The sequence below is a fragment of the Mustelus asterias genome, chromosome 11 (assembly GCF_964213995.1).
Source record: "Mustelus asterias chromosome 11, sMusAst1.hap1.1, whole genome shotgun sequence".
Taxonomy (NCBI): domain Eukaryota; kingdom Metazoa; phylum Chordata; class Chondrichthyes; order Carcharhiniformes; family Triakidae; genus Mustelus; species Mustelus asterias.
Window position 1 is genome coordinate 49,780,156 of NC_135811.1, and position 24,283 is coordinate 49,804,438.

Consider the following 24,283-nt stretch of genomic DNA (forward strand, 5'->3'; position numbering starts at 1 on the left):
GAATGGCATCCTTCTGTACTGTAGGGCTTTTGATTCTATGGTTTTGTGAAACATTAGCTCTGTTCTCTCTCCATAGATGCTTTCAATTCCTGAGTAACTCTGCTATGGCATAGTTTATCATTTTTTTAAAGTCCATATGAATATCCCCCATCATTTGCACTATTTTCATCAGGCCTCTCTGTGAAATTCAATCCAGTTAGTCTGAGAAACAATTTGCCTTTAACAAATTAATAGTAATTATCCCTGAATAACACATGTTTCTCCAGGACTATTTTGTCCTTGACTCCAATAGTTTTCCCATCACTGAGGGTTGCCTGATTTGGCTTGCAGTTACCAAGTTTACCCATCTCTATTTTTGTTAAGGGTGTAACATTTGAAATCCTCCACCCCTCTTGCAGCATGCCCACATCCAAGGAGGATTGAAAGATTGTGGTCTGAGCTGCTTGTATCTACACCCAAGCTGCCCTCAGTAATTAAGGATGTATTCCATTTGGAACATGTGATTTGATGTTGCGTGATGCTAACCTCTTTATTACCTTGTTATCCTATTCTGTCTCTCTTCTCCAACCACCCCCCCCTCCCCCGCCATTGCAACATGAATTTCATCCTCTTATTTTGTGAAGGCTGTATTTCATTCAATATCTGAGTTATGCCCTGTGCTTCCATGAGAATTGTTTTGTTCCCTTTTGTCCCCACAATTTCTTTAATTATCCATTTACTCTATGTTTCTAAGATTTTTGGATTTCTTCTTGCTTTGCCCATCACGGTTTTTTCTCCTCCGTTCTTAGCCCTCCTTGTATCAGTTTTCAAATTCCCTCCACAGTCTTTGTCTTGTACCTGGTTTTCTGTTCTGTATCTGACATTTGTCAGCAATCTCCTTTTGCTGTTTTATTCTCACTTCCTATTTCTTTGCCATTCAGAGAGCAATATCATTGAATGCCTAATCCTTCCTCATTATGGGAAGATCTATGGTGTGTACCTGAAGCATCATCTCCTTGATGGCCCAGGCCTTCCATTGCTCAATAGATATATCCTGGCCAATCTTTGTTTCCAGGTTGTGTGTGCTAGATCCCTTTTCAAATCACTGAAGTTATCTCTCTTCCAGTTGGGTATTTTTTCTTTTGATTTGTCTTTGTCCCTTTTGCTAATTGTTTTGAACCTAATTATATTGTGATCACTATCACCCAGATGTTCTCCCAATCCAGCATGCTGCAATTGTCCTTGTTCATTTCCTCAAACCAGATCCAGCTGATATTTCTTTTGATACCAATCAAGTAAACGAACTCAAATTAACTTAGGGAAGACTCATCAGGTAGCTCTTTAAAGGTAGCTCTTTTAAGGTAGCTCTTTCAGGTACCAACATAATAAACTAACTCAAATTAACTTAGGGACAAAGTAAAAGGGGCAGCTCCTCAAAAGGAAGGGGGGAACAGCCCGAACCAAAAACAAAGTCGAAAGGAAACTTAAAACGTCAAACCAAAAGGTGATTATCGGGGTCAATAATACACCCCAGCCCCTGCGGTGCCCAGCGGTCGGGGAAGGCGTCAACCGCGCCCGTGGACACCGCATGCTCCCTCTCCAGAGACACCTGGCCGCGAATGTAGCCGCGGTAGAGGGGCAGACAATCGGGATGGACGGCCCCGTCGATCGCCCGCTGCCTGGACCTATTGATGGCGTGTCTCGCCAGGCCCAGGAGCAGGTTCACGAGGAGGTCGGCATCCCGACCCACCCCTCTCCGCACCAGGTGCCCGTAGATCAGGAGCGTGGGACTGAAGTGCAAACAAAACATCAGTAAAAGGTGTTTGAGGAAACCAAAAAGGGTGTGCAGCCTAAAACACAGACATGGTCCACGGACTCCACGAGGCCACAGAAAGGGCAATCTCGGGAGCCTGTGTACCGGAAAAACCTTCGGTTGCACGGCACTGCTGCGTGCAGCACCCTCCACCCCAGGTCCCCGAGATAATTGGGGGAGATCCCTCCGTAGAGGGATCCAGCTGATATATATGCTTGTTGCTGTGGAAAGGAATACAAAGTGCTCCATTAACCACTTCCTCAGTAGTTGTTATACTCACTTGCTTCTGTTTCTCTTTAATGAGTCTGAACTTTTGGGCCCCCTATCATGGCCTCAAGACGATGCAAAGCACTGAGCAGGTGCAGTCATTATGTATGCAAATGCAGCAGCCAATTTGTGCAGTGGGAATTAATGAAAGATTAGATAATGGGCGGGATTCTCTGATCTCATTCGTTCCCACCCTGCTGCCAGCGAGAACGGAGAATTTGGCGCTCAGCCCAAACCCCATTCACTGCAGCGGCACTGGAGAATCCCAGCCACGGATGAGGTCGGAGGTGAATATGTTATCCGTGGTTGAGCGAAGATCTTGGACAGGGTACCAGCTCTTCAATGAAGCACCATGTTCCAGTCTTTTACCTGCGCAACAGCTTAATGTCTCATCTTAAAGACGGCACCTCTGACGATGTCACACTCTCTCAGTAACACGTTAAAATGTTAGGCTATATTCTGTGCCCGGGTCCAGATTGAGACTTAATCGGCACTTTTTTCCACTTGAGGCAAGAATGTTTTAACTGCACCAAACTGATCACCCTTAAATGGGTACAAAACCATAACTGCTCTCGAGATATGTTGAAGGTAAGTCAGTGCAGGCTTGGAGGGCCGAAGGGCCTGTTCCTGTGCTGTAATTTTCTTTGTTCTTTGTTAGAGAGCATTTCAAACTTTGTGAAAGCTTAATTTTCTTTTCAATAAGTAAAGGAAGAGAGATTCATTTTCCTTTCATAATCCAGGACACCATTGTCCATACAAACCTCCACACCCTCTTCAAGTCTTTGAATGAAAGCGTTCTTACCTCCCAAATCCCTGCCCACCTTTCCCAGAACTCAATGCTTAAATTCCTGCCATCAGGTTTCTGAGATAACTTCACAATGTGACGTTGACAAACTATCCCCCATTTACCTGGTTAGGAGTGTGATAGCCTTCGATGGCAACATTTTCTTCCAGGTGCAGCTCCAGCTGTGGCCACCACTCTCCAGTGTAACTACTAGCCTCTGAAAGGCATGGGGGGTAAGGGGAAAGAGTGGGAGATACCATCCCCAACAGCAAGCAATTAGTCACCTGAACCCTGTAAAATGTGGCTCCGGGTCCCAAGGTTGGCCGTAGTTTCAGGCATGTGATTGAAAGCTCTGTCCCTACAGCATAATTCAGGCCCATTAGTAGACTGAAAATGGTCAATTGATTCATAGAAGTTTACAGCATGGAAACAGGCCCTTTGGCCCAATTTGTCCGTGCCGTCCAGTTTTCACCATTAAGCTAGTCTCAATTGCCTGTGTTTGGCCCATATTTCTCTATACCAATCTTACCCATGTAACTTCCTAAATGCTTTTTAAAAGACAAAATTGTACTCGCCTCTACTACTACCTCTGGCACTCATTCCAGACACTCACTACCCTCTGTGTAGAAATTGCTCCTCTGGACCCTTTTGTATCTCTTCCCTCTCACCTTAAACCTATGCCCTCTAGTTTTAGACTCCCCTACCTTTGGGGAAAGATATTGACTATCTACCTTATTTATGCCCACCATTATTTTGTAGATCTCTATAAGGTCACCCCTACGCTCCAGGGAAAAAATGTCTCAGTCTATTCAGCCTGTCCTTATAACTCAAAGCATCAAGTCCTGGTAGAATCCTGGTAAACCTTTTCTGCACTCTTTCTAGTTTAATAATATCCTTCTATTATAGGGTGACCAGAACTGTCCATAGTGTTCCAAGTGTGGCCGTACCAATGTCTTGTACAACTTCAACAAGACATTCCAATGTTCTGACCAATGAAACCAACCATGCCAAATGCTTTCTTCATCACCCTCTCCACATGTGACTCCACTTTCAAGGAACTATGAACCTGTACCCATAGATCTCTTTGTTCTAGAATTCTCCCCAGTGCCCTACCATTAACTGAGTTAAGTCCTGCCCTGGTTCAATCTGTCAAAATGCATTGGGTTGAACAAGTGATGGGGGGGTGTCTGAATGAAGTAAAGAGTTAAAATACGAATTTATAGTAAAGTCATGAGGTAATAACTGAAAAGTCTGTTGAAACCTTTAACTGGAACCGAAATCAAACGCACAGGATGTTTGAAAACACTTCTATTTTTAAAGAAAAGAAGAATGTCTCAAACATTCGATAAGTATCAAACGGTATGAATTAGGATGGGTTTCTATTTGCAGGGGAGACCAATCCCTCTACCATCGAGTTGAGCACATGTTGAGCAGTTCTAATAACCCAGGTTTTAGTTTACAAAGTGATTTTCAACTGATTCGGGGCGGGATGGTGGCACAATGGTTATCACCGCTGCCTCACAGCGTCAGGGACCGGGTTCAATTCCAACCTCAGGTGACTGTCTGTGTGGAGTTTGCACATTCTCCCCATGTATACGTGGGTTTCCTCCGGGTGCTCCGTTTCCTCCCACAGTCCAAAGATGTGCAGGTTTGGTGGATTGGCTATACCAAATTGCCCCTTAGTGTCGGGGGGTTAGCAGGGTAAGTATGTGGGGTTATAGGGATAGGGCTTGGGTGAATTATTGTCAGAGCAGGCTCAATGGGCCAAATGCCCTCCTTCTTTAGGTATTCTATGATTCTGTGGCTCGAAAGAAGCTTGTACTCATGGTACATGGTTCATGGAGGGTGAAACAATTGAAAAGTTTTGCAGATGCTTGAAATTCAAAATTAAAAACATATCATGCTAGAAAATACCCATCGAGTCAGGCAGCATCTGCGCAGAGAGGGAAAAATGATGGGAATTAAAATTTCAGGTCGATGAACTTTCACCAGAACTATGAAATGTTGAGTCGAATTCTAACCCCAGAGATATGGGAACAGAGGCAGGGGAAGGTGAGTAAAATAAAAGGAAACCAAGTCAGTTTGGATCTGTCCCATTGCCAGTGAGATTACTTGGGCAGGTTCCACAGAGGTGGGCAGCCACTTTGCATTTTAAAGCCCCAATTAGGGGCCATTAAATCCAGGCACTGGTATTTTGCCAGTGATGGGACAACCCCCCACAATGTGGGGAAGGCAGGACAGGCAGCCCTCCACAGCCCCAACACTCCTTCTGGAGTGTTTATCCCTCCAGTTGATGAGGTCTATTGCCCTTGACCCTTCTGTTTAACTAAGTTATTCGAGTTCTTTGTGTGGATAAAGGGGAACCTGTGGATGTTATGCACTTAAGATTCCAGAAAGCATTTGACAAGGTGCCACTTCAAAGATTACTATGCAAAATAAGAGCTCATGGTGTCAGGGGTAGCCTGCTTAGAGGATTGGTCAGGAAATGGAGTAGGCATGAATGCAACATTTTTGGGTTGGCAGTTGTAACGAGTGGAGTGCCACAGTGATCGGTACTAGAACCTTTCTATTTACAATCTCAATCAATGATTCAAATGAAGGGACCGAAGATATAATTGCTAAATTTGCGAAAAACACTAAGATAGGTAAGAAAATACAGTGTGAAGAGGGCGTAAGGAGTCTGTGAAGGGATATAGACAGATTAAGTGAGTGGACAAAGATTGAATTACAGAAAGTTAGTAAGCAGGTACAGCAAGTGATTAGGAAGGCAAATGGAATTTTGGCATTGCAAAAGGAATGGAATATAAAAGTAGCGATGTTTTGATTACAGTTGTAGGGTATCGGTGACACCATATCTGAAGCACTGTGTACATTTTGGTCTCCTTATTTAAGAAGGACATAATTACATGAGAAGTGGTTCAGAGAGGGTTCACTCATCTGACTCCTATGATAAGGGGTTATCTTAAGAGAAAAGATTGAACAAGTTGGGTGTATATCCACTGGAGTTTGGAAGAATGAGAAGTGATCTTATTGATGCATATACAATCTTGAGGGGATGGACAGGGTGGATACTGAGAGGATGTTTTCCCTTATGAGAGAGACTATAACTAGGGGGCAGGGTTTAAAAATAAGGGAATCTCTCATTGAAGATGGAGATTAGGAGAATTTGTTTTCTCTTTTGAGGGTTGTGAGCTGGTGGAACTCTTTCCCAGAGTGTGGTAGAGACAGGCAGTGCCATTTTACATTTTGAAGGCAAGAGGTGGATAGATTCTTCACTAATAAGGGAGTTGAAAGATATAGGTGGTAGGCAGGGAAAGTGATGTTGAGGCGACAGTCAGATCAGCCACCGATCTTACTGAATAATGGAGCAGGCTTGAGAGGCTGAATGGCCTACCCTTGCTCCTATTCATATGTTCATATTGGCTGTTAGTATGGAAGTGGTTCTGTTGATGGATGTTATTACCATAAACTACTAGGTATTTAAGGTGAAGAGGTGTTGGGTACTGATTAGTTAATTATCCTCCGATCAGCCAGCACCGGGGGGAGAGTGTGTTAGAGTGGATTTGTACAATTATTGGACTGTGCTAGGGTATCAAACATGATTGGCTCTTGGTTTCAACCAGAATTAGATTCTGAGAGAAATGCTCTTGGATCCAGTGCCATTTTTAAAAATCACATTTCTGGGAAAGCGTTCATTTCTGGCTGCTTATACAGTGCAAGCAGGCTCTTCAGGGGTAACACTGAAGTCGGGGGTTGCAATGCTTAGCAGCATTTTGGGATTGTTCGACTATAGGGTTCATAACCCTGTACAAAAGAAGAGTTACAAACACAATACAATGCCAGAAACCTTTTGGGAGCTATAACAGGCAATGGGAGTTGGGTAATTATGAAGGAGCATGAACCCCAGGGGGAATCAAAGGGTGGTCAACAGGTGTGACTCAGTATCATTGCGTCGAATTGCATCAAAATGAAGAATGGGGCTTTTGAGACAACACATGACATGGAAGATACGGAGGAAGATGTTGACCAACTAGAAGAAATCACATTGGTCACCAGAAGCTTGAGTCTGGTAATGAGTATCCTAGTCACAGATTCTTTCAAATGTGAAGTTCTAGATAGTGGGTGTACATCCACGATGTGTACAGTGGACTGGTTAAAGTGTGACATAGATTCCTTAAATAAGATCAAAATAAAGTCAAAGAATATGACAGTTCTGCTTGTTTTGGGTTCAGCAATGGTAACATGTTAAAATCACTAAAAGTAAAGTAATTATGTGTAGTATCGCAGGGGTAAATCACAGTACTGATGATGTAGCAAGTGAAATACCTTTACCACGAAGTAAGCCTTCAATGTAAGAGGCCCAAATAAAGTTTGACGTGGAGTATGGCAAAGCAATTGTTTTTGGAAGATCTGTGGATCTTCCAAATGGACAATTCACACAGTCAGGACATTGGCCTCCCATCTCCAAAACAGAACGTTAAATGAGGTATTAATGGCAGCTGGGGATAGGGATTTTAATGAGGAGTAAATCATTACCAAACTGCATCGACAATTTGCACATCCTTCTGGCCGTAGGTTGAAAATTCTGTTAAAGGTACTGGTTCAGGGATACACTAGATTTGTCGAGGATATTAGTGAAAAATGTCAGATTTATGAAAAAAGTACAAGAGAACATCACCATGACCAGAAGTAAGTCTTCCATTGGCGAGAGACTTTAAACCATAATGATGGACCTCAAGTATGGGAAAAAGAAAAAAATATTTTTTTTCTACATTTTGTAGATCCAGCGACTATGTCAACAGTATTTGATAAAGACCAGAAAATAGCAACAGAGCTGGGAGCACCAGCTAAATTCTTCACGGACGATGGAAGAGAATTTGCCATTGATGAATCTAGGTGTATGTGTGAAAGTCTGAATATCATGGCAATGCACAGACAGCATTAACAGTGGGATGTGAGCGAGAAATCACGCCATGATTGAGGAAAAAATTTAGTTGACCAACTGAATTGTAAATTGCCAACTGCCACGGTGTGGGGAGTACATGTAAAAAAAAAAATACTTTGCATAGTTAGGGGCTGCAGCCCCTATCAGTTTGTGACAGGAATCTAAGAATTGATTGATCCACTGGAGCAAGCTGAGAGGGGTGATTGAAAGCAGCAGTGCTGGTAAGAGATTAATTGGATTAATTGAATTGTTTATTTATTTAATTAGTCAGCTAGTGTGTGTATTTTTTTGGCCTTTACTTTAACAGCAGTTTTTCAAGTTTAAAGTGAAAACTAGAAGTGGGCAGCAAAGGAGTCTGGGAAGGGTTTTTATTTTAACTTTAAAAGTCAGTTACCTGGGAGGTTCCCCCTCATTGATCCACTGGAGCAAGCTGAGAGGGGTGATTGAAAGCAGCAGTGCTGGTAAGAGATTAATTGGATTAATTGAATTGTTTATTTATTTAATTAGTCAGCTAGTGTGTGTATTTTTTTGGCCTTTACTTTAACAGCAGTTTTTCAAGTTTAAAGTGAAAACTAGAAGTGGGCAGCAAAGGAGTCTGGGAAGGGTTTTTTAAGCGCGTGAAGTATAAAAGGTAGGCTGCAGTATACAGCGGGCAGCGTCGGGAGCGGGCAGTGGAGTGTGTGGGAAGTAGAGTGTGAGCTATAAGACTTTGGCTCACAGGGCTTGAGTGTGTGGGAAGCAGAGTGTGAGCTATAAGACTTTGGCTCACAGGGCTTGAGTGTGTGGGAAGCAGAGTGTGAGCTATAAGACTTTGGCTCACAGGGCTTAGGCTGAAAGGGCGAGTAGGGGTGAGTTGAATTCATTTTTGCACTTTCTACCTGGTACTGGCAAGGTATCTAGAGGGGATGGGTGTGCAGGCAGTGCAATGTTCCTCTTGCACTATGTTTGAGGTGAGGGACGACGACAGTGTCCCTACTGATTACACCTGTGGGAAGTGCACCCATCTGCAGCTCCTCCAAAACCGTGTTAGGGAACTGGAGCTGGAGTTGGATGAACTTAGGATCATCAGGGACGCAGAGATGGCCAAAGACACAAGCTTGAGGAATACAGTTACTCCGAGGATTGAAAACAGATGGGTGACGGTGAGAGGGGCTGGGAGGAAGCAGTCCGTGCAGGGATCCCCGGTGGTCGTTCCCCTTAGCAACAAGTATTCCGCTTTGGATACGGTTGAGGGGGATGACATACCAGTGGTGAGCCGCAGTGAGAGGATCTCCAGCACTGTGTCCGTCTCTGTGGCTCGGGAGGGAAAGGGGGAGAGCGGGAGGGCGATAGTTATTGGGGACTCGTTAGTTAGAGGGATAGATAGGAGGTTCTGTGGCAGCAAAAGAGACTCACGGATGGTATGTTGCCTACCGGATGCCAAGGTCCGTGATGTCTCAGACCGTGTTTTCCAGATTCTGAAGGGGGAAGGGAAACAGTCACAAGTCGTGGTGCACATTGGTACCAATGACATAGGTAAGAGAAGGGACGGGGATTTAAAGCAGGAATTTCTGGAGCTGGGCTGGAAGCTGAGAGCCAAGACGAAACATGTGGTCATCTCTGGTACGTTGCCGGTACCACGTGATAGCGAGTTGAGGAACAGGGAGAGAGTGCAGTTAAATATGTGGTTGCAGGGATGGTGTAGGAGGGAGGGTTTCAGATACGTGGATAATTGGAACACGTTCTGGGGAAGGTGGGACCTGTACAAACAGGACGGGGTGCACCTGAACCAGAGGGGCACCAATATCCTCGGAGGGAAATTTGTTACGGCTCTTCAGGGGGGTTTAAACTAATTTGTCAGGGGAGTGGGAAAGGGAGTTGTAGTCCAGAAGTCAGTGAGGGTGGTGAGGTATTGGGGAAGGTATCAGGGTCAAGGGTGGGTACTGGTAGACAGGAAGGTGGGTTGAAGTGTGTCTACTTCAATGCAAGGAGCATCCGGAACAAGGTAGATGAACTTGGGGCGTGGATTGGTACTTGGGACTACGATGTTCTGGCCATTACGGAGACGTGGGTAGAACAAGGACAGGAATGGTTGTTGGACGTTCCGGGGTATAGATGTTTCACTAAGTGTAGGGAAGCTGGTAAAAGAGGTGGAGGAGTGGCATTGTTAATCAAGGATAGTTTAACGGCTGCGGAAAGGCACTTCGTGGGGGATCTGCACACTGAGGTAATATGGGCTGAAGTTAGAAATAGGAAAGGAGCGGTCACGTTGCTAGGAGTTTACTATAGGCCCCCAAATAGTAATAGAGATGTGGAGGAAGAAATTGCTAAGCAGATTATGGATATGTGTGGGGGTCACAGGGTAGTTGTCATGGGGGACTTTAACTTTCCAAATATTGATTGGAACCTTTGTAGGTCAAATAGTTTGGATGGGGCAGTTTTTGTGCAGTGTGTGCGGGAGGGTTTCCTGACACAATATGTGGATGGGCCAACTAGAGGTGAGGCCACATTGGATTTGGTACTGGGAAATGAACCGGGCCAAGTGTTAGATTTGGTTGTGGGAGAGCAATTTGGAGATAGTGACCACAATTCGGCGTTTTTTGTTATTGCAATGGAGAGGGATAGGGCCGTACGGCAGGGCAAGGTTTACAATTGGGGGAGGGGTAATTATGATGCGATTAGGCAAGAATTAGGGGGCATAAGTTGGGAACAGAAACTGTCAGAGAAAGGAACGAATGAAAAGTGGAACTTTTTCAAGGAACAAATACTGGGTGTCCTTGATAGGTATGTCCCTGTCAGGCAGGGAGGAAATGGCCGAGTGAGGGAACCATGGTTCACAAAAGAGGTGGAATGTCTTGTGAAAAGGAAGAGGGAAGCTTATGTAGGGATGAGGAAACAAGGTTCAGATGGCTCGATTGAGGGTTACAAGTTAGCAAGGAATGAGCTGAAAAAGGGGCTTAGGAGAGCTAGGAGGGGACATGAGAAGTCCTTGGCGGGTCGGATCAAGGAAAACCCCAAGGCTTTTTACTCTTATGTGAGGAATAAAAGAATGACCAGGGTGAGGTTAGGGCCGGTCAAGGACAGTAGTGGGAACTTATGTATGGAGTCAGTAGAGATAGGCGAGGTGATGAATGAATACTTTTCTTCAGTGTTCACCAAGGAGAGGGGCCATGTTTTTGAGGAAGAGAAGGTGTTACAGGCTAATAGGCTGGAGGAAATAGATGTTCGGAGGGAGGATGTCTTGGCAGTTTTGAATAAACTGAAGGTCGATAAGTCCCCTGGGCCTGATGAAATGTATCCTAGGATTCTGTGGGAGGCAAGGGATGAGATTGCAGAGCCTTTGGCGTTGATCTTTGGGTCCTCACTGTCCACGGGGATGGTGCCAGAGGACTGGAGAATGGCGAATGTTGTTCCTCTGTTTAAGAAAGGGAATAGAAATGACCCTGGTAATTATAGACCGGTTAGTCTTACTTCGGTGGTTGGTAAATTGATGGAAAGGGTCCTTAGGGATGGGATTTACGACCATTTAGAAAGATGCGGATTAATCCGAGATAGTCAGCATGGATTCGTGAAGGGCAAGTCGTGCCTCACAAATTTGATAGAATTTTTTGAGGAGGTAACTAAGTGTGTTGATGAAGGTAGGGCAGTTGATGTCATATACATGGATTTTAGTAAGGCGTTTGATAAGGTCCCCCATGGTCGGCTTATGATGAAAGTGAGGAGGTGTGGGATAGAGGGAAAGTTGGCCGATTGGATAGGTAACTGGCTGTCTGACCGAAGACAGAGGGTGGTGGTCGATGGAAAATTTTCGGATTGGAGGCAGGTTGCTAGCGGTGTGCCGCAGGGATCAGTGCTTGGTCCTCTGCTCTTTGTGATTTTTATTAATGACTTAGAGGAGGGGGCTGAAGGGTGGATCAGTAAATTTGCTGATGACACCAAGATTGGTGGAGTAGTGGATGAGGTGGAGGGCTGTTGTAGGCTGCAAAGAGACATAGATAGGATGCAAAGCTGGGCTGAAAAATGGCAAATGGAGTTTAACCCTGATAAATGTGAGGTGATTCATTTTGGTAGGACAAATTTAAATGTGGATTACAGGGTCAAAGGTAGGGTTCTGAAGACTGTGGAGGAACAGAGAGATCTTGGGGTCCATATCCACAGATCTCTAAAGGTTGCCAGTCAAGTGGATAGAGCTGTGAAGAAGGCCTATAGTGTGTTAGCTTTTATTAACAGGGGGTTGGAGTTTAAGAGCCGTGGGGTTATGCTGCAACTGTACAGGACCTTGGTGAGACCACATTTGGAATATTGTGTGCAGTTCTGGTCACCTCACTATAAGAAGGATGTGGAAGCGCTGGAAAGAGTGCAGAGGAGATTTACCAGGATGCTGCCTGGTTTGGAGGGTAGGTCATATGAGGAAAGGTTGAGGGAGCTAGGGCTGTTCTCTCTGGAGCGGAGGAGGCTGAGGGGAGACTTAATAGAGGTGTATAAAATGATGAAGGGGATAGATAGAGTGAACATTCAAAGACTATTTCCTCGGGTGGATGGAGCTATTACAAGGGGGCATAACTATAGGGTTCGTGGTGGGAGATACAGGACGGATATCAGAGGTAGGTTCTTTACGCAGAGAGTGGTTGGGGTGTGGAATGGACTGCCTGCAGTGATAGTGGAGTCAGACACTTTAGAAACATTTAAGCGGTTATTGGATAGGCACATGGAGCACACCAGGATGATGGGGAGTGGGATAGCTTGATCTTGGTTTCAGATAAAGCTCGGCACAACATCGTGGGCCGAAGGGCCTGTTCTGTGCTGTACTGTTCTAATACTTTCAATTATGTGAGACCATCCTCGGCTTTAGAGGTGACTATCATTAGTTCCATTTTTGCGGAACATTTGAATGCCATGCATCCATTTATTAAGGTGAAGATTTCAAAAAAAATCTGGAGAGCTTTGAGATATGGAATCATTAGTCAGAAATGAATTATAAGTCCAGGGATGTGGTGTGTTAGAGAAGGGCAGAAAGAATGGAATGGCCCTAGTTATTGGCACTGATGGCAAAATGATAATCTTGTGACATTCTGCACTGATTATACGTTGACAGAACCAGAACAGGTGAAGATGCACCATGCACAGATCCTGGACATGTACAAACAACAGATTGTGGCAGATAACAGCCTAATTGAAAGTTGACCATAAACCAAGCGATAGTGAAGATCAGGATAAGGCCATTTACCTCAAAGATGAACTACCAAAAGTAGAACCTAGGGTGACATATATGCCAGAAGGGGCGAGTGAGTGGAGGGAAGCCACCATATTGGGAAGGGCAGGAAAGGCCACAAGGAAATAGAAAAACTGGCTGAATGTACAAGACATGGGACAGAATATCAGATCTATGGATTGGCGGAAAAAAGTAAAAATGTGGCAAGTCAGGAAATACAGTGTCAATTCAGACAGTGGGCCTGACGGTGATCACAGCTCAAGGAAAAGATCAAGAGCTTGTGAAAGGAAGTCGAGTTGCAGGAGGGGCAGGTCAAGTAGTCGTCGTCCAGAAAGGGTCATGAAGTCTTCGAGAGCAAGAGCCAAAGAGCAGACTAGGAGCGCCACAAGAAATAGAAGCCCCCACAGTAGAGAAGCTGTAGTGGCTGCTAACAAGTTAGATTGTAAATTGGTAAAGGAGGCAAAGCAAAAAGAACTTGACAGTTGGAGAGAGTTTGGTGTTAACATAGAAGTGCTGATCAAGTTAGATATATGTGGGGAAAGTACTTCCTGATGCTGCGTATAAAGCTAAAGCCAGTCTTGTAGCTTGGGGATTTGAAGACTGGAAGACCAGGCAGTTAAAATAGACTTCCCAACAGCAGGGAAAGTAAGTTCCTAGCTCTTTTAGCAACATACTCATGGGAATGTAAATCCATTGACATCAGAGCAGCATTTTTTTGCAAGGTGAACAAGTTCAAAGAGAAGTATTCTTAAAGCCTCCAACAGAAGCTGGAGATATTTAGCCTCCATAATTTCTCCTCAAAGTTTGTTCATGGGCTAAACAATGAATCCAGGGTATGGTATTTTTTATTTGGCTCCATTAAACTAAAAAGTGGTTATCTTCAGCTGAAAGGTCCAGCAATGGCACTAATGAAGGAAAACTAACTGACATTTTCTTGATGCACTTACACTGTCTCCTGTGGGGAGGACCGAGTCTGTGACATTTAAGACAAAGTAATTAAAAATTGGAAGTTGGGCTTCTGGAGTTTTAAGTATTACAGGGGTGGACATTAGGCACACTAAGCTGGGAATAACTCTGATTCCATAGAATCCCTACAGTGCTAAAGGAGGCCATTCAGCCCATCGATTCTCACCAACGCTCTGAAAGGACATTTTACACAGGCCCACCCTCCTGCCCTATCTCCATAACCCCACAAATTTAGCATGGCCAATCCGCCTAGCCTGCACATTTTTCGGAACCTGGCTTCCTGGCTCTGTGAGGCAGCATTGCTAACCACTGTGCCACCCTCAGCAAGACTCAACAGTCTTACCTAGAGAATGTTAATAGGATCCTGGTCGTACCAGATCCTCTCTCAAAGAAGACTCTACAGTACAACCAAGGAAGAAGCAGATCAATTAAGCTTAATTGTAAATTAAACTTGGTATGCACAGAAACTAGACTGGACACATGCTGTGATTTATGAAATATTCTGGGGAAGTGCGGACAGCAAATAAGACATTGAAGAAATTAAGTTTAGAAGAATGTTCACCCAGATTTCTAAACCTGGATTATTAGTGGGAAGAAAATATAAATGTTGTCCATTAGCCAGGGAAACGAAACAAATAAAGGGAGAAGTTTAAAAACACCTTTGCTGCAGGGACACATTTTAGTAGAAGTGATAGATATGATTATGTACTTATCCAGTACTTTAAAGGAATTCCAATATGTGGGGCAACCAGGGAAAGATGTTCCTGTAGATAACCATTCACTCTGGGAGCAAGTGTCATGGAGAAAGAGGTTGAGAATTGATCTTACGAGTATCAGAGAGTTATTACAAAGAAAGGAGATTCCTAAAATAAAATGAGTCAGCGCAAGTCATTAGTTTGGTGAAAGCAATAGTTGGATCTGCTTGGCATGGGGTGTCTTGTGTTTTAATGAATTATGAGAACATGAAAATCTTATTATTGTAACCTTTTTTCACAGTAACTTCATTGCAGTGTTAATGTAAGCCTTACTTGTGATTAATAAATAAACTTGGTAACTTTTTATGTTTTCAAATGGGGGGGGAGAGGGCAGCATGGAGCTTTTCAAAGTTTGCTTGTGCAACCAGATGTATTGTCATTCTGTATTTTTTCCTTTATGAAGTTTTTGTTTGCAGATCAATTTAGTTTAAAGAAAAGCGGGAAATCCAGTAGGTTTTGTTGATGGATGTTAAATGCCTAGTAGTTTAAAGTAGTAATAAGATGAACAGGTATTGGGTATTAATTAGTTAATTATCCTCAGCTCTGTCTATAAAGGGGCAGCCCAGAAACTATATTTTGGTTAAATTTTGTTTTAGTTTGTAGCGGGATCCCTCTTTTTAACTCCACTGGGCTTATTTTAGGTTTGGTTCTCCGTCACCCAAACCCCACCAATGCCCGAGTGATTCTCTCTCTTGCTGATGGAACAATGGCCACCTTGTGTCTACTTCACTAGAGTAGCGCTCCCAAGAGAGAGAAAAGGAAACTGCTGCCTATCCACTACCTGGCAGCCTTTCCTGAGTGGGCGGTTTCGAAGCGCCCAGGGTACCCTCAGTTCTAGACTCCGGAATTATGGTAAGGAATATTTATATTGTAACTTAGTCAGAGATCTTTGGTGAGAAATTGAAAAGATCAAAACGGACTCCAACGGAAGTCAAAGATATATATATATTAAAACATCAAGGTCAAAGGTCACCAAACACCAGGAAAACAACACACACTGCCTTATGCTCTATATGACTATAACTATGGAAGGAATACTAAAACGGACACCACGGAATTCTTACTTTATACAAGTTTACCAGTGTCTTAAACTATGAAAGGTGCATGCAAAAGCCCCCCCACTTTCCCCAAAGCCTCATCCACTATGATGATCTCTGGAACTTCGAATTACCAGGGGATACTCACGATCCTAGTTTAAATTGCTCAGTGGGCTTCGGGCTGCGTGCTGGATACGAACGAGAGGCAGGAAACAGGAGAGGAGTGCTGTCATGCTGGTCCGAAGAGAAAAGAGGAAGAAATGGCTGGCCTGACCATCCTTTTATATTGTAAAACTTGAATTCTTTTCCTGCCAACTCCGCCCCCCTTCCAACCGGCAGTTCCACAGACAAAGGCTTGCTCGTTATCTGCAGCTGCGATCTTACAGTCCATAGAGACCAGATGGTCCCATCCCAGGTGATAGGTCCCTTGCTGTCCTGTATTATTCCATCGGAGATCGTTTAATTGTTTTCCCATTATGGAAATGGGCTTCTCCTCGCTCTGGGACAAGGCCATTATCACCTGTATTGAGTCCAGACCAGGTGCATTGTCTTGCTGTCTGGTCTGGTGATGTCGTCAGGTCCTTTTGTGCTGCTGATAACCTAATCAGCAGTCTGTCTGGTTTCTGGCTGCTTGCAATTTTTGGACTGGGCCCCTTCACACACACACACAGGCTGGCTGGGCTCCCTGGGACATTTTTGGTCAAGTCCTGCAGCCACGTGTGGCCACTTTCACAGTTCTTTAGGGTTCAAGTCCTTTTCCCAGCTCATAAAAAAAAGGCCTGAGTTGCCCGAAAAACTTACAAGTTACAGTGCCCCACCAGGAGTTGTCACTCCCCTCCCGTTTGTGCCTAATTTATTGATCCATTTGCTTAATTAAAAGAATATATAGAGTCAACCAGAGAGAGTGTTAGATTGGAGAATAAGCTCTGTCAAGCAAAGAAGATTCTCTACCACAACATTTCTAGTCTGTGTCTTCACAACCAGGCTTAGGAAATTTCTCTAACATTGGCCCCCTAATTTTCTTTTTGAAGTTGACTGTAAAAGATTGAAGATTCACTGCCAGCCACAACAACATCCAGCACCTCCAGTGGGGCTGCGGAGGTTTCAGAGCTGCCAGCCCTCTGACTAGACCGACAGCATCAGGAGCCTGTCGGCAATCCTTCATCGAACAGCGGTGAATCAGAGGCAGCCAATAAGATGAGTCCCTCTATGGGTACCACTGCTGGCAAATACAGATTCAGGATGCCATTGTGTCCTGCTGTTGGGGTTCTGAAGATGTAGCCCATTAATACAAACTAATTCTAGAAGCAGAGAGAGAAACAATCTATTTTTGAGCCTCTGACCAACTGCATTAGAGTCATAGAGTTGGATTTAAAATAATTTTGGGGTGATTGACATTCATTACGTGAAATGGTTTGCTTGGAAAAGGAAAAAGTGTGACTTCTTTTTGTTGGTTAAGGGCTGGAATTCTCTGACCTTGCTCGCTGCTGGGTTTCTCCAGTCCCGCTGCAGGGAGTGGCATTTTGGCTGAGCGCCAAATTCTCCATTCTCGCTGGCAGCTGTGATGGGGCAAACGGGATTGGAGAATCCCAGCTAACAGGTCTGAAAGAAACAATGACTTTAAGATTCCGATTTTTCTTTGCTCAGCCAATCTGCCAAGCAGCGTACGAAAATGATTTCCAGGAGATGAGGAAGTTGCTGCAGGAAAACAAGAATGTGAATACGCAGGATGGGAAGTATGGAGACACCCCCCTCATCGCTGCATGTAGAGCAGGCAGAGTTGAAATAGTACGGTATCTTCTGAGAAAAATGGCCAACGTCAATATCAGAAACAAGGTGAACGCTTTTCCACTAGCTTTCCAAAACTGCAACTGCCAAGAGCTTTTAACCTATTCTCTTTTGCTGGGTTCCATTTTTAGCCATTGCAATGGAGACACTGGGGATCATTCTAACCCCAATTATGAGTCCCATAAGGACAAATAACTTTGTTTGATTATGTGACAAGATTTGACTTTCACTGTAACAAACAAACTAAAAGTAGTATGGTTTAAACATTGTTCAGCTGGCAACTTGTACTTCAAACTACAGAAAAGAACCTCCCCACCTTTAATTTCTGAATAACTGATCATCCCCATTCATGGTTATCCTGTACTTACTTTGTCCCTTAAGTGGATACTTCATTCTCCAGGAACCAATTCTCAGTTCCCGGTGGCTTGTTTCTGTTTTCCTTTTCCATCTAGAAAACCTCTAACCCTGAACAGGAGGCTTACCCTGGAGATTCCTCCCTCTAGCTAAAGCTAGGTGAATCATCCAGTTCCTTTTAAATCCTCATGAATGTAGCCTCTTCAATCTGAACATGAGCTCCCACCTACCTAGACAGTAGAGACTAGCCTCTGTTTTAAAGTCTAACACAGACAATAGAAGGAGGAGTGGGCCATTCGGCCCTTGCTCATTCATTTTGATCATATCAATATCTTGATTTCCTCCCCCCTCCCCCGCATATCCCTTTAGCCCCAAGAGATATATCTAATTTCTTCTCGAAATCACAATGGTTCATAAAACCTGACATTCCTAAGACCACCCTGTGAGACTTGGAGACAAAGTCTATCCACAGTCAGCACACATGCCCTTGCCATGGTTTATGGGTGTGAATATCTTTCACCTTCTGCCAAACAAGCAAACCTGTCCCCTTTAAACATTTAACAACTAAGTCACCCAAGCTTACAATCTTACAAACTTTTACTGCTCTCCTTTATCTCCGATTCTGTGTCCGCTGTTTCCAACAGTCTCTAATCCATCTTCCCTTGCATGAGTGTTATAGAGTCAGAGGTTTACAGCATGGAAACAGGCCCTTCGGCCCAACTTGTCCATGCCGCCCTTTTTTTTAAAAATCCCCTAATTGCCTGCATTTGGCCCATATCCCTCTGTACCCATGTAACTGTCTAAATGCTTGTTGGATATTAACATGATACCATCTGGGAGACAAAATAATTCAGTCTGGCTCCACTTGAATTTAAGTTAAATATCGATACTGCTCATGTATCAACATTTATTTTTGCAAGCTAATGCTTCACAATTGGCAGTGTTACACTGGATTTAATAATCCCTTGTTGATGCTGGCTATGATGTGGAGATGCCGGTGTTGGACTGGAGTGGGCAGAGTAAGAAGTCTCACAACACCAGGTTAAAGTCCAATAGGTTCATTTGGAATCACGAGCTTTCGGAGCACTGCTCCTTCATCAGGTGAATGCTGGCTGTTATAAACAGCCTGGCGTTTAAGTAGGTGATAAAATATTAAACTAGAAATAAGGACTCTTGCATTCCAGAAAAATCAATACTTTTGTAACTAAAGCATTTTATTTGTATTTTGTTCGATTTTAAAGAAGGAACGAACATGTTTGCATTATGCTGTCAGGAGAAGATTCTCCTTTCTGGACTACCTGCTGATCATTATTTTGATGCCTGTCTTGCTTCTGGGCTACATTATAATGGTAGGTACAAGGATTTCTTCCTCGATTTGCAGTATACTGTCACTATCTATGTTTTAAAAGTGGTACTAGTTTAACTCAATTTAAAGGCTATGCAAAAGCTGGTGTAATTTCCAGTGGAATTGCATTGAAGAGTCATTTGCTGTGTCCCTCTGTGCTGCTGCCTGCTATCTTTGTTCATGCAGGACGGTTTTTTATTTGATGAATACCGTGGATGTCGGCGTGTAAGTTGACCTTCGGAGTCTGAAATATCCCTCCCAAAAATAGGAATCAATTTCTAAGAACACAATGGCCGGAACTTTCCAACCGTTCACGCCAGCGGGATTTTCCCCACTGCAGTGAACGGAGATTTGGCTTGTTGCCAAATTCTCCGCCTTTGCTGCAGCGGGAGCGTGGTGCGAACAGGCGGTAAGATCGTGCCCAAGAAATTGAGGCAGGAGTAGGCCACCAGGCCCTTCAAGTCTGCCCCACTATTGAGTACAATCATGGCTGATCTACACCGGCCTCAGCTCCATATCTGTGCCATTTCCCCATAGCCCTCTATTCCTAAGCCGAGTATAAAAGTGAATTGTGGATTTGCGTGGTCGCCATCTTCATCACTCGCCATGTGGCATCTGCTCTGCGTGGGCACGTCTTAAACTAGATATTATTGGATACCAGAGCAGACTGCTTGAGAATAAGTCTTCCTTTGTTTGATATTGTGGATACCATGCCTTGAGCTAATAGTTGCAATTGTTCTCTACTACTATGCAGTGATAGAAGCCCTCATGCCTTCTGGGTATGTACCATCTATTTTTTCTCGCCCCAGTTGACAAGGATATTTCCAATCCCGCCAATGTCGATGCAGCTGAAGAGAGAGGAAGGGGAACTGCCCGAGGCTTCTCTCAGCAATATGGATATAATCACAAGTTAATCCACAAAAGTGCCATTAAAAGTTCTTGCATTTTGAGTGGAAATTTGGCTGTTCTCTCTTTCAGGCAGGTAGTACTCCCGCCTGATCTTTCCTCTCTTTGCTGCATGTATAACCAAGATGCAGCTTCAGAGAAGAGTGCACCAAATCTTTTTAAAACTACATTGTAGGGTGAGGGCCCCTTAGGCAAAAGGGAGTGCAGATTGAATGGTTTACATTTGTTATCAAAACATGGAAGCATGAAGCAAATCTTTCAATCAGTACAGGTGATGCTAGTCTCTCCTATTTTAATGCCCACGGTTGACTCAATATTTGTACAGGGGATTAGTAATTAAGAACAAGAACAAAGAACAATACAGCACAGGAACAGGCCCTTCGGCCCTCCAAGCCCACGCCGCTCCCCGGTCCAGGATTGAATCCTGAATCCAGGATCCCCGCCCAATTTTCCAGCCTATCTACATACCAATATCCTATCCACCGAGCTGTCCCTCACAGCTACGATGCTTTGTTCATTACAACCTATTAACTGACCCCCACCCCCCCATTCCAGACCATGTGATCTCCAGGGAGAGGCGAAAACCCAGAGTGAAAAACCCCAGGGCCAATATGGGGAAAAAAAATCTGGGAAATTCCTCTCCGACCCCCTGAGGCGATCGAAACGAGTCCAGGAGATCACAATGGCCCCGATCGGAAAATGCTTCCCAACCCTAGTCATTTCCACTTCCACGAACACCATATGAATTCCCTGCCCCCGAGACAGGTTCCCAACTATCCGCAGTCTCACTCTGTACTGGCACCAGCAAGATGATCATAGAATGAAGCCTTGAAACGAGAAACCAGGAACAATTAGCCCGCGCCGCTCCCTGGTCCAAACTAGACCACTCTTTTGTATCCCTCCATTCCCACTCCGTTCATATAGCTGTCTAGATAAGTCTTAAACGTTCCCAGTGTGTCCGCCTCCACCACCTTGCCCGGCAACACATTCCAGGCCCCCACGACCCTCTGTGTGAAATATGTCCTTCTGATATCGGTGTTAAACCTCCCCCCCCCTTCACCTTGAACCTATGACCCCTCGTGAACGTCACCACCGACCCGGGGAAAAGCTTCCCACCGTTCACCCTATCTATGCCTTTCATAATTTTATACACCTCTATTAAGTCTCCCCTCATCCTCCGTCTTTCCAAGGAGAACAACCCCAGTTTCCCCAATCTCTCCTCATAACCAAGCCCCTCCATACCAGGCAACATCCTGGTAAACCTCCTCTGTACTCTCTCCAAAGCCTCCACGTCCATCTGGTAGTGTGGCGACCAGAACTGGACGCAGTATTCCAAATGCGGCCGAACCAACGTTCTATACATCTGCAACATCAGACCCCAACTTTTATACTCTATGCCCCGTCCTATAAAGGCAAGCATGCCATATGCCTTCTTCACCACCTTCTCCACCTGTGACGTCACCTTCAAAGATCTGTGGACTTGCACACCCAGGTCCCTCTGCGTCTCTACACCCTTTATGGTTCTTCCATTTATCGTGTAGCTCCTCCCTACATTATTCCCACCAAAATGCATCACTTCGCATTTATCAGGATTGAACTCCATCTGCCATTTCCTTGCCCAAATTTCCAGCCTATCTATATCCTTCTGTAGCCTCTGCCAGTTTTGTGTCGTCCGCAAACTTACTGATCACCCCAGTTACTCCTTCTTCCAGATCATTTATATAAATCACAAACAGCAGAGGTCCCAATACAGAGCCCTGCGGTACACCACTAGTCACAGGCCTCCAGCCGGAAAAAGACCCTTCCACTACCACCCTCTGTCTTCTATGACCAAGCCAGTTCTCCACCCATCTAGCCACCTCCCCCTTTATCCCATGAGATCTAACCTTTTTCACTAGCCTACCATGAGGGACTTTGTCAAACGCTTTACTAAAGTCCATATAGACAACATCCACGGCCCTTCCTTCGTCAACCATTTTGGTCACTTCTTCAAAAAACACCACCAGGTTCGTGAGGCATGACCTCCCTCTCACAAAACCATGTTGACTATCGTTAATGAGTTTATTCCTTTCTAAATGCGCATACATCCTATCTTTAAGAATCTTCTCCAACAACTTCCCCACCACGGACGTCAAGCTCACCGACCTATAATTACCCGGGTTATCCTTCCTACCCTTCTTAAATAACGGGACCACATTGGCTATCCTCCAATCCTCTGGGACCTCACCTGTGTCCAGTGACGAGACAAAGATTTGCGTCAGAGGCCCAACGATTTCACCTCTCGTCTCCCTGAGCAGCCTTGGATAGATTCCATCAGGCCCTGGGGATTTGTCAGTCTTTATATTCTCTAACAAACCTAACACTTCCTCCTTTGTAATGGAGATTTTCTCCAACGGTTCAACACTCCCCTCCGAGACACTCCCAGTCAACACATCCCTCTCCTTAGTGAATACCGACGCAAAGTATTCATTTAGGATCTCCCCTACCTCTTTGGGCTCCAAGCATAAGTCCCCACTTTTGTCCCTGAGAGGTCCGATTTTTTCCCTAACAACCCTTTTGTTCCTAACGTATGAATAAAATGCCTTGGGATTCTCCTTAATCCTGTCTGCCAAGAACATTTCGTGACCCCTTTTTGCTCTTCTAATTCCCCGTTTGAGTATTTTCCTACTTTCATTATACTCCTCCAGAGCTCCCTCCGTTTTTAGCTGCTTGGACCTAACATACGCCTCTCTTTTCCTTTTGACCAGTCCCTCAATTTCCCTGGTTATCCACGGTTCTCTAATCCTACCCTTCCTATCCTTCTTTTTTACAGGCACATGCTTGTCCTGTAGCCCTAACAACCGTTCCTTAAAAGACTGCCACATACCAGATGTGGATTTACCCTCAAACAGCCTCTCCCAATCAAGAGCTGCCAATTTCTGCCTGATCCCAATAAAGTTAGCCTTTCCCCAATCCAACACCTTGCCCTTGGGACACCACTCATCCTTTTCCATCACTATCCTAAAGCTAACAGAATTGTGGTCACTATTTGCCACATGTTCCCCAACCAAAACTTTGAAGACCTGACCGGGCTCATTCCCCAGCACCAGGTCCAGTATAGCCCCCTCTCTAGTTGGGCTGTCCACATATTGTTCCAACGAACCCTCCTGTACACATTTTACAAATGCCTCACCATCCAGAGTCCCTGCCCTCAGCGATTTCCAGTCTATACCAGGGAAATTGAAGTCTCCCACTACAACAACCCTATATTTCCTGCACCTATCCAGTATCTCCTGACATATCCATTCTTCCACTTCCCTTGGGCTGTTGGGGGGCCTGTAGTACACCCCCAACATAGTGACTGCGCCTTTCCTGTTTCTAAGCTCCACCCAGAGTGACTCGCTACACGACGACTCCGAATTGTCCTCCCTCTGCACCGCTGTAATATGCTCTCCAACCAATACCGCTACTCCCCCACCTCTTTTGGCCCCTCCTCTGTCTCGCCTAAAACACTTGTACCCTGGAATATTCAGCTGCCAGTCCTGTCCCTCTTTCAACCAAGTCCTGTCCCTCTTTCAACCAATTTGTTTGAACTATTTGTTTGAACCCTGTGTGCATATTTTTATCGCGTTTCAATGGTGAAATGCGGCCAAACGTCACAGCAAAATCTTTTTTCAAACTGTGAAACTCAGTTGAGTGATTGATTGAAGGGGCAGTGGGACTCGGTAGATTAAATTAATCGAATTATTGATACTTAATTATTTTCATCAGTAATTCCAATTAAGACTGTCTTTCCTGCAGAGTGGAACCTAATTTGTTTATTGTGAAAAGTAATTATTTTAAAACCTGGGACATAGAAACAGAAAATAGGCAATTTGGCCCCTCAAGCCTGCTCCACCATTCACTCTGATCATCCAACTCAATAACCTGTTTCACCTCTCTCTCCCCCATATACTTTGATCCCTTTAGCCTCAAGAGTTGTATCTAACTCTTTCTTTAAAAACATATTCTTTTGGCCTCAACTGCTTTCTGTGGTGAAGAGTTTCACACGATTACCACTCCCTGGACGAACAAGTTCCTCCTCCTCAATCCGAAATGGTTTACTCCATATCCTTGGACTGTGATCCCCTATGCTCATCCAAAAGCTCATCCAAAGGCTTCAGGCAGAAAGTAA

The 24,283-nt window shown here is 44.5% G+C and overlaps 2 protein-coding genes across 3 annotated transcripts in view; one reads left to right on the forward strand and one right to left on the reverse strand.

The window, feature by feature from the left end:
• The window catches only part of lipf (lipase, gastric), a 911,257-nt gene that overhangs the window by 836,760 nt on the left and 50,214 nt on the right, over positions 1-24,283 (reverse strand). The gene's annotated exons all lie outside the window — the stretch shown is intronic.
• Positions 1-24,283, forward strand: part of ankrd22 (ankyrin repeat domain 22) — a 38,025-nt gene that overhangs the window by 8,530 nt on the left and 5,212 nt on the right. The window contains exons 2-3 of the mRNA XM_078223580.1: positions 17,385-17,573; positions 19,121-19,228. Coding sequence (XP_078079706.1) covers positions 17,385-17,573; positions 19,121-19,228 — 297 coding nt within the window. The remainder of the gene's footprint in view (positions 1-17,384; positions 17,574-19,120; positions 19,229-24,283) is intronic.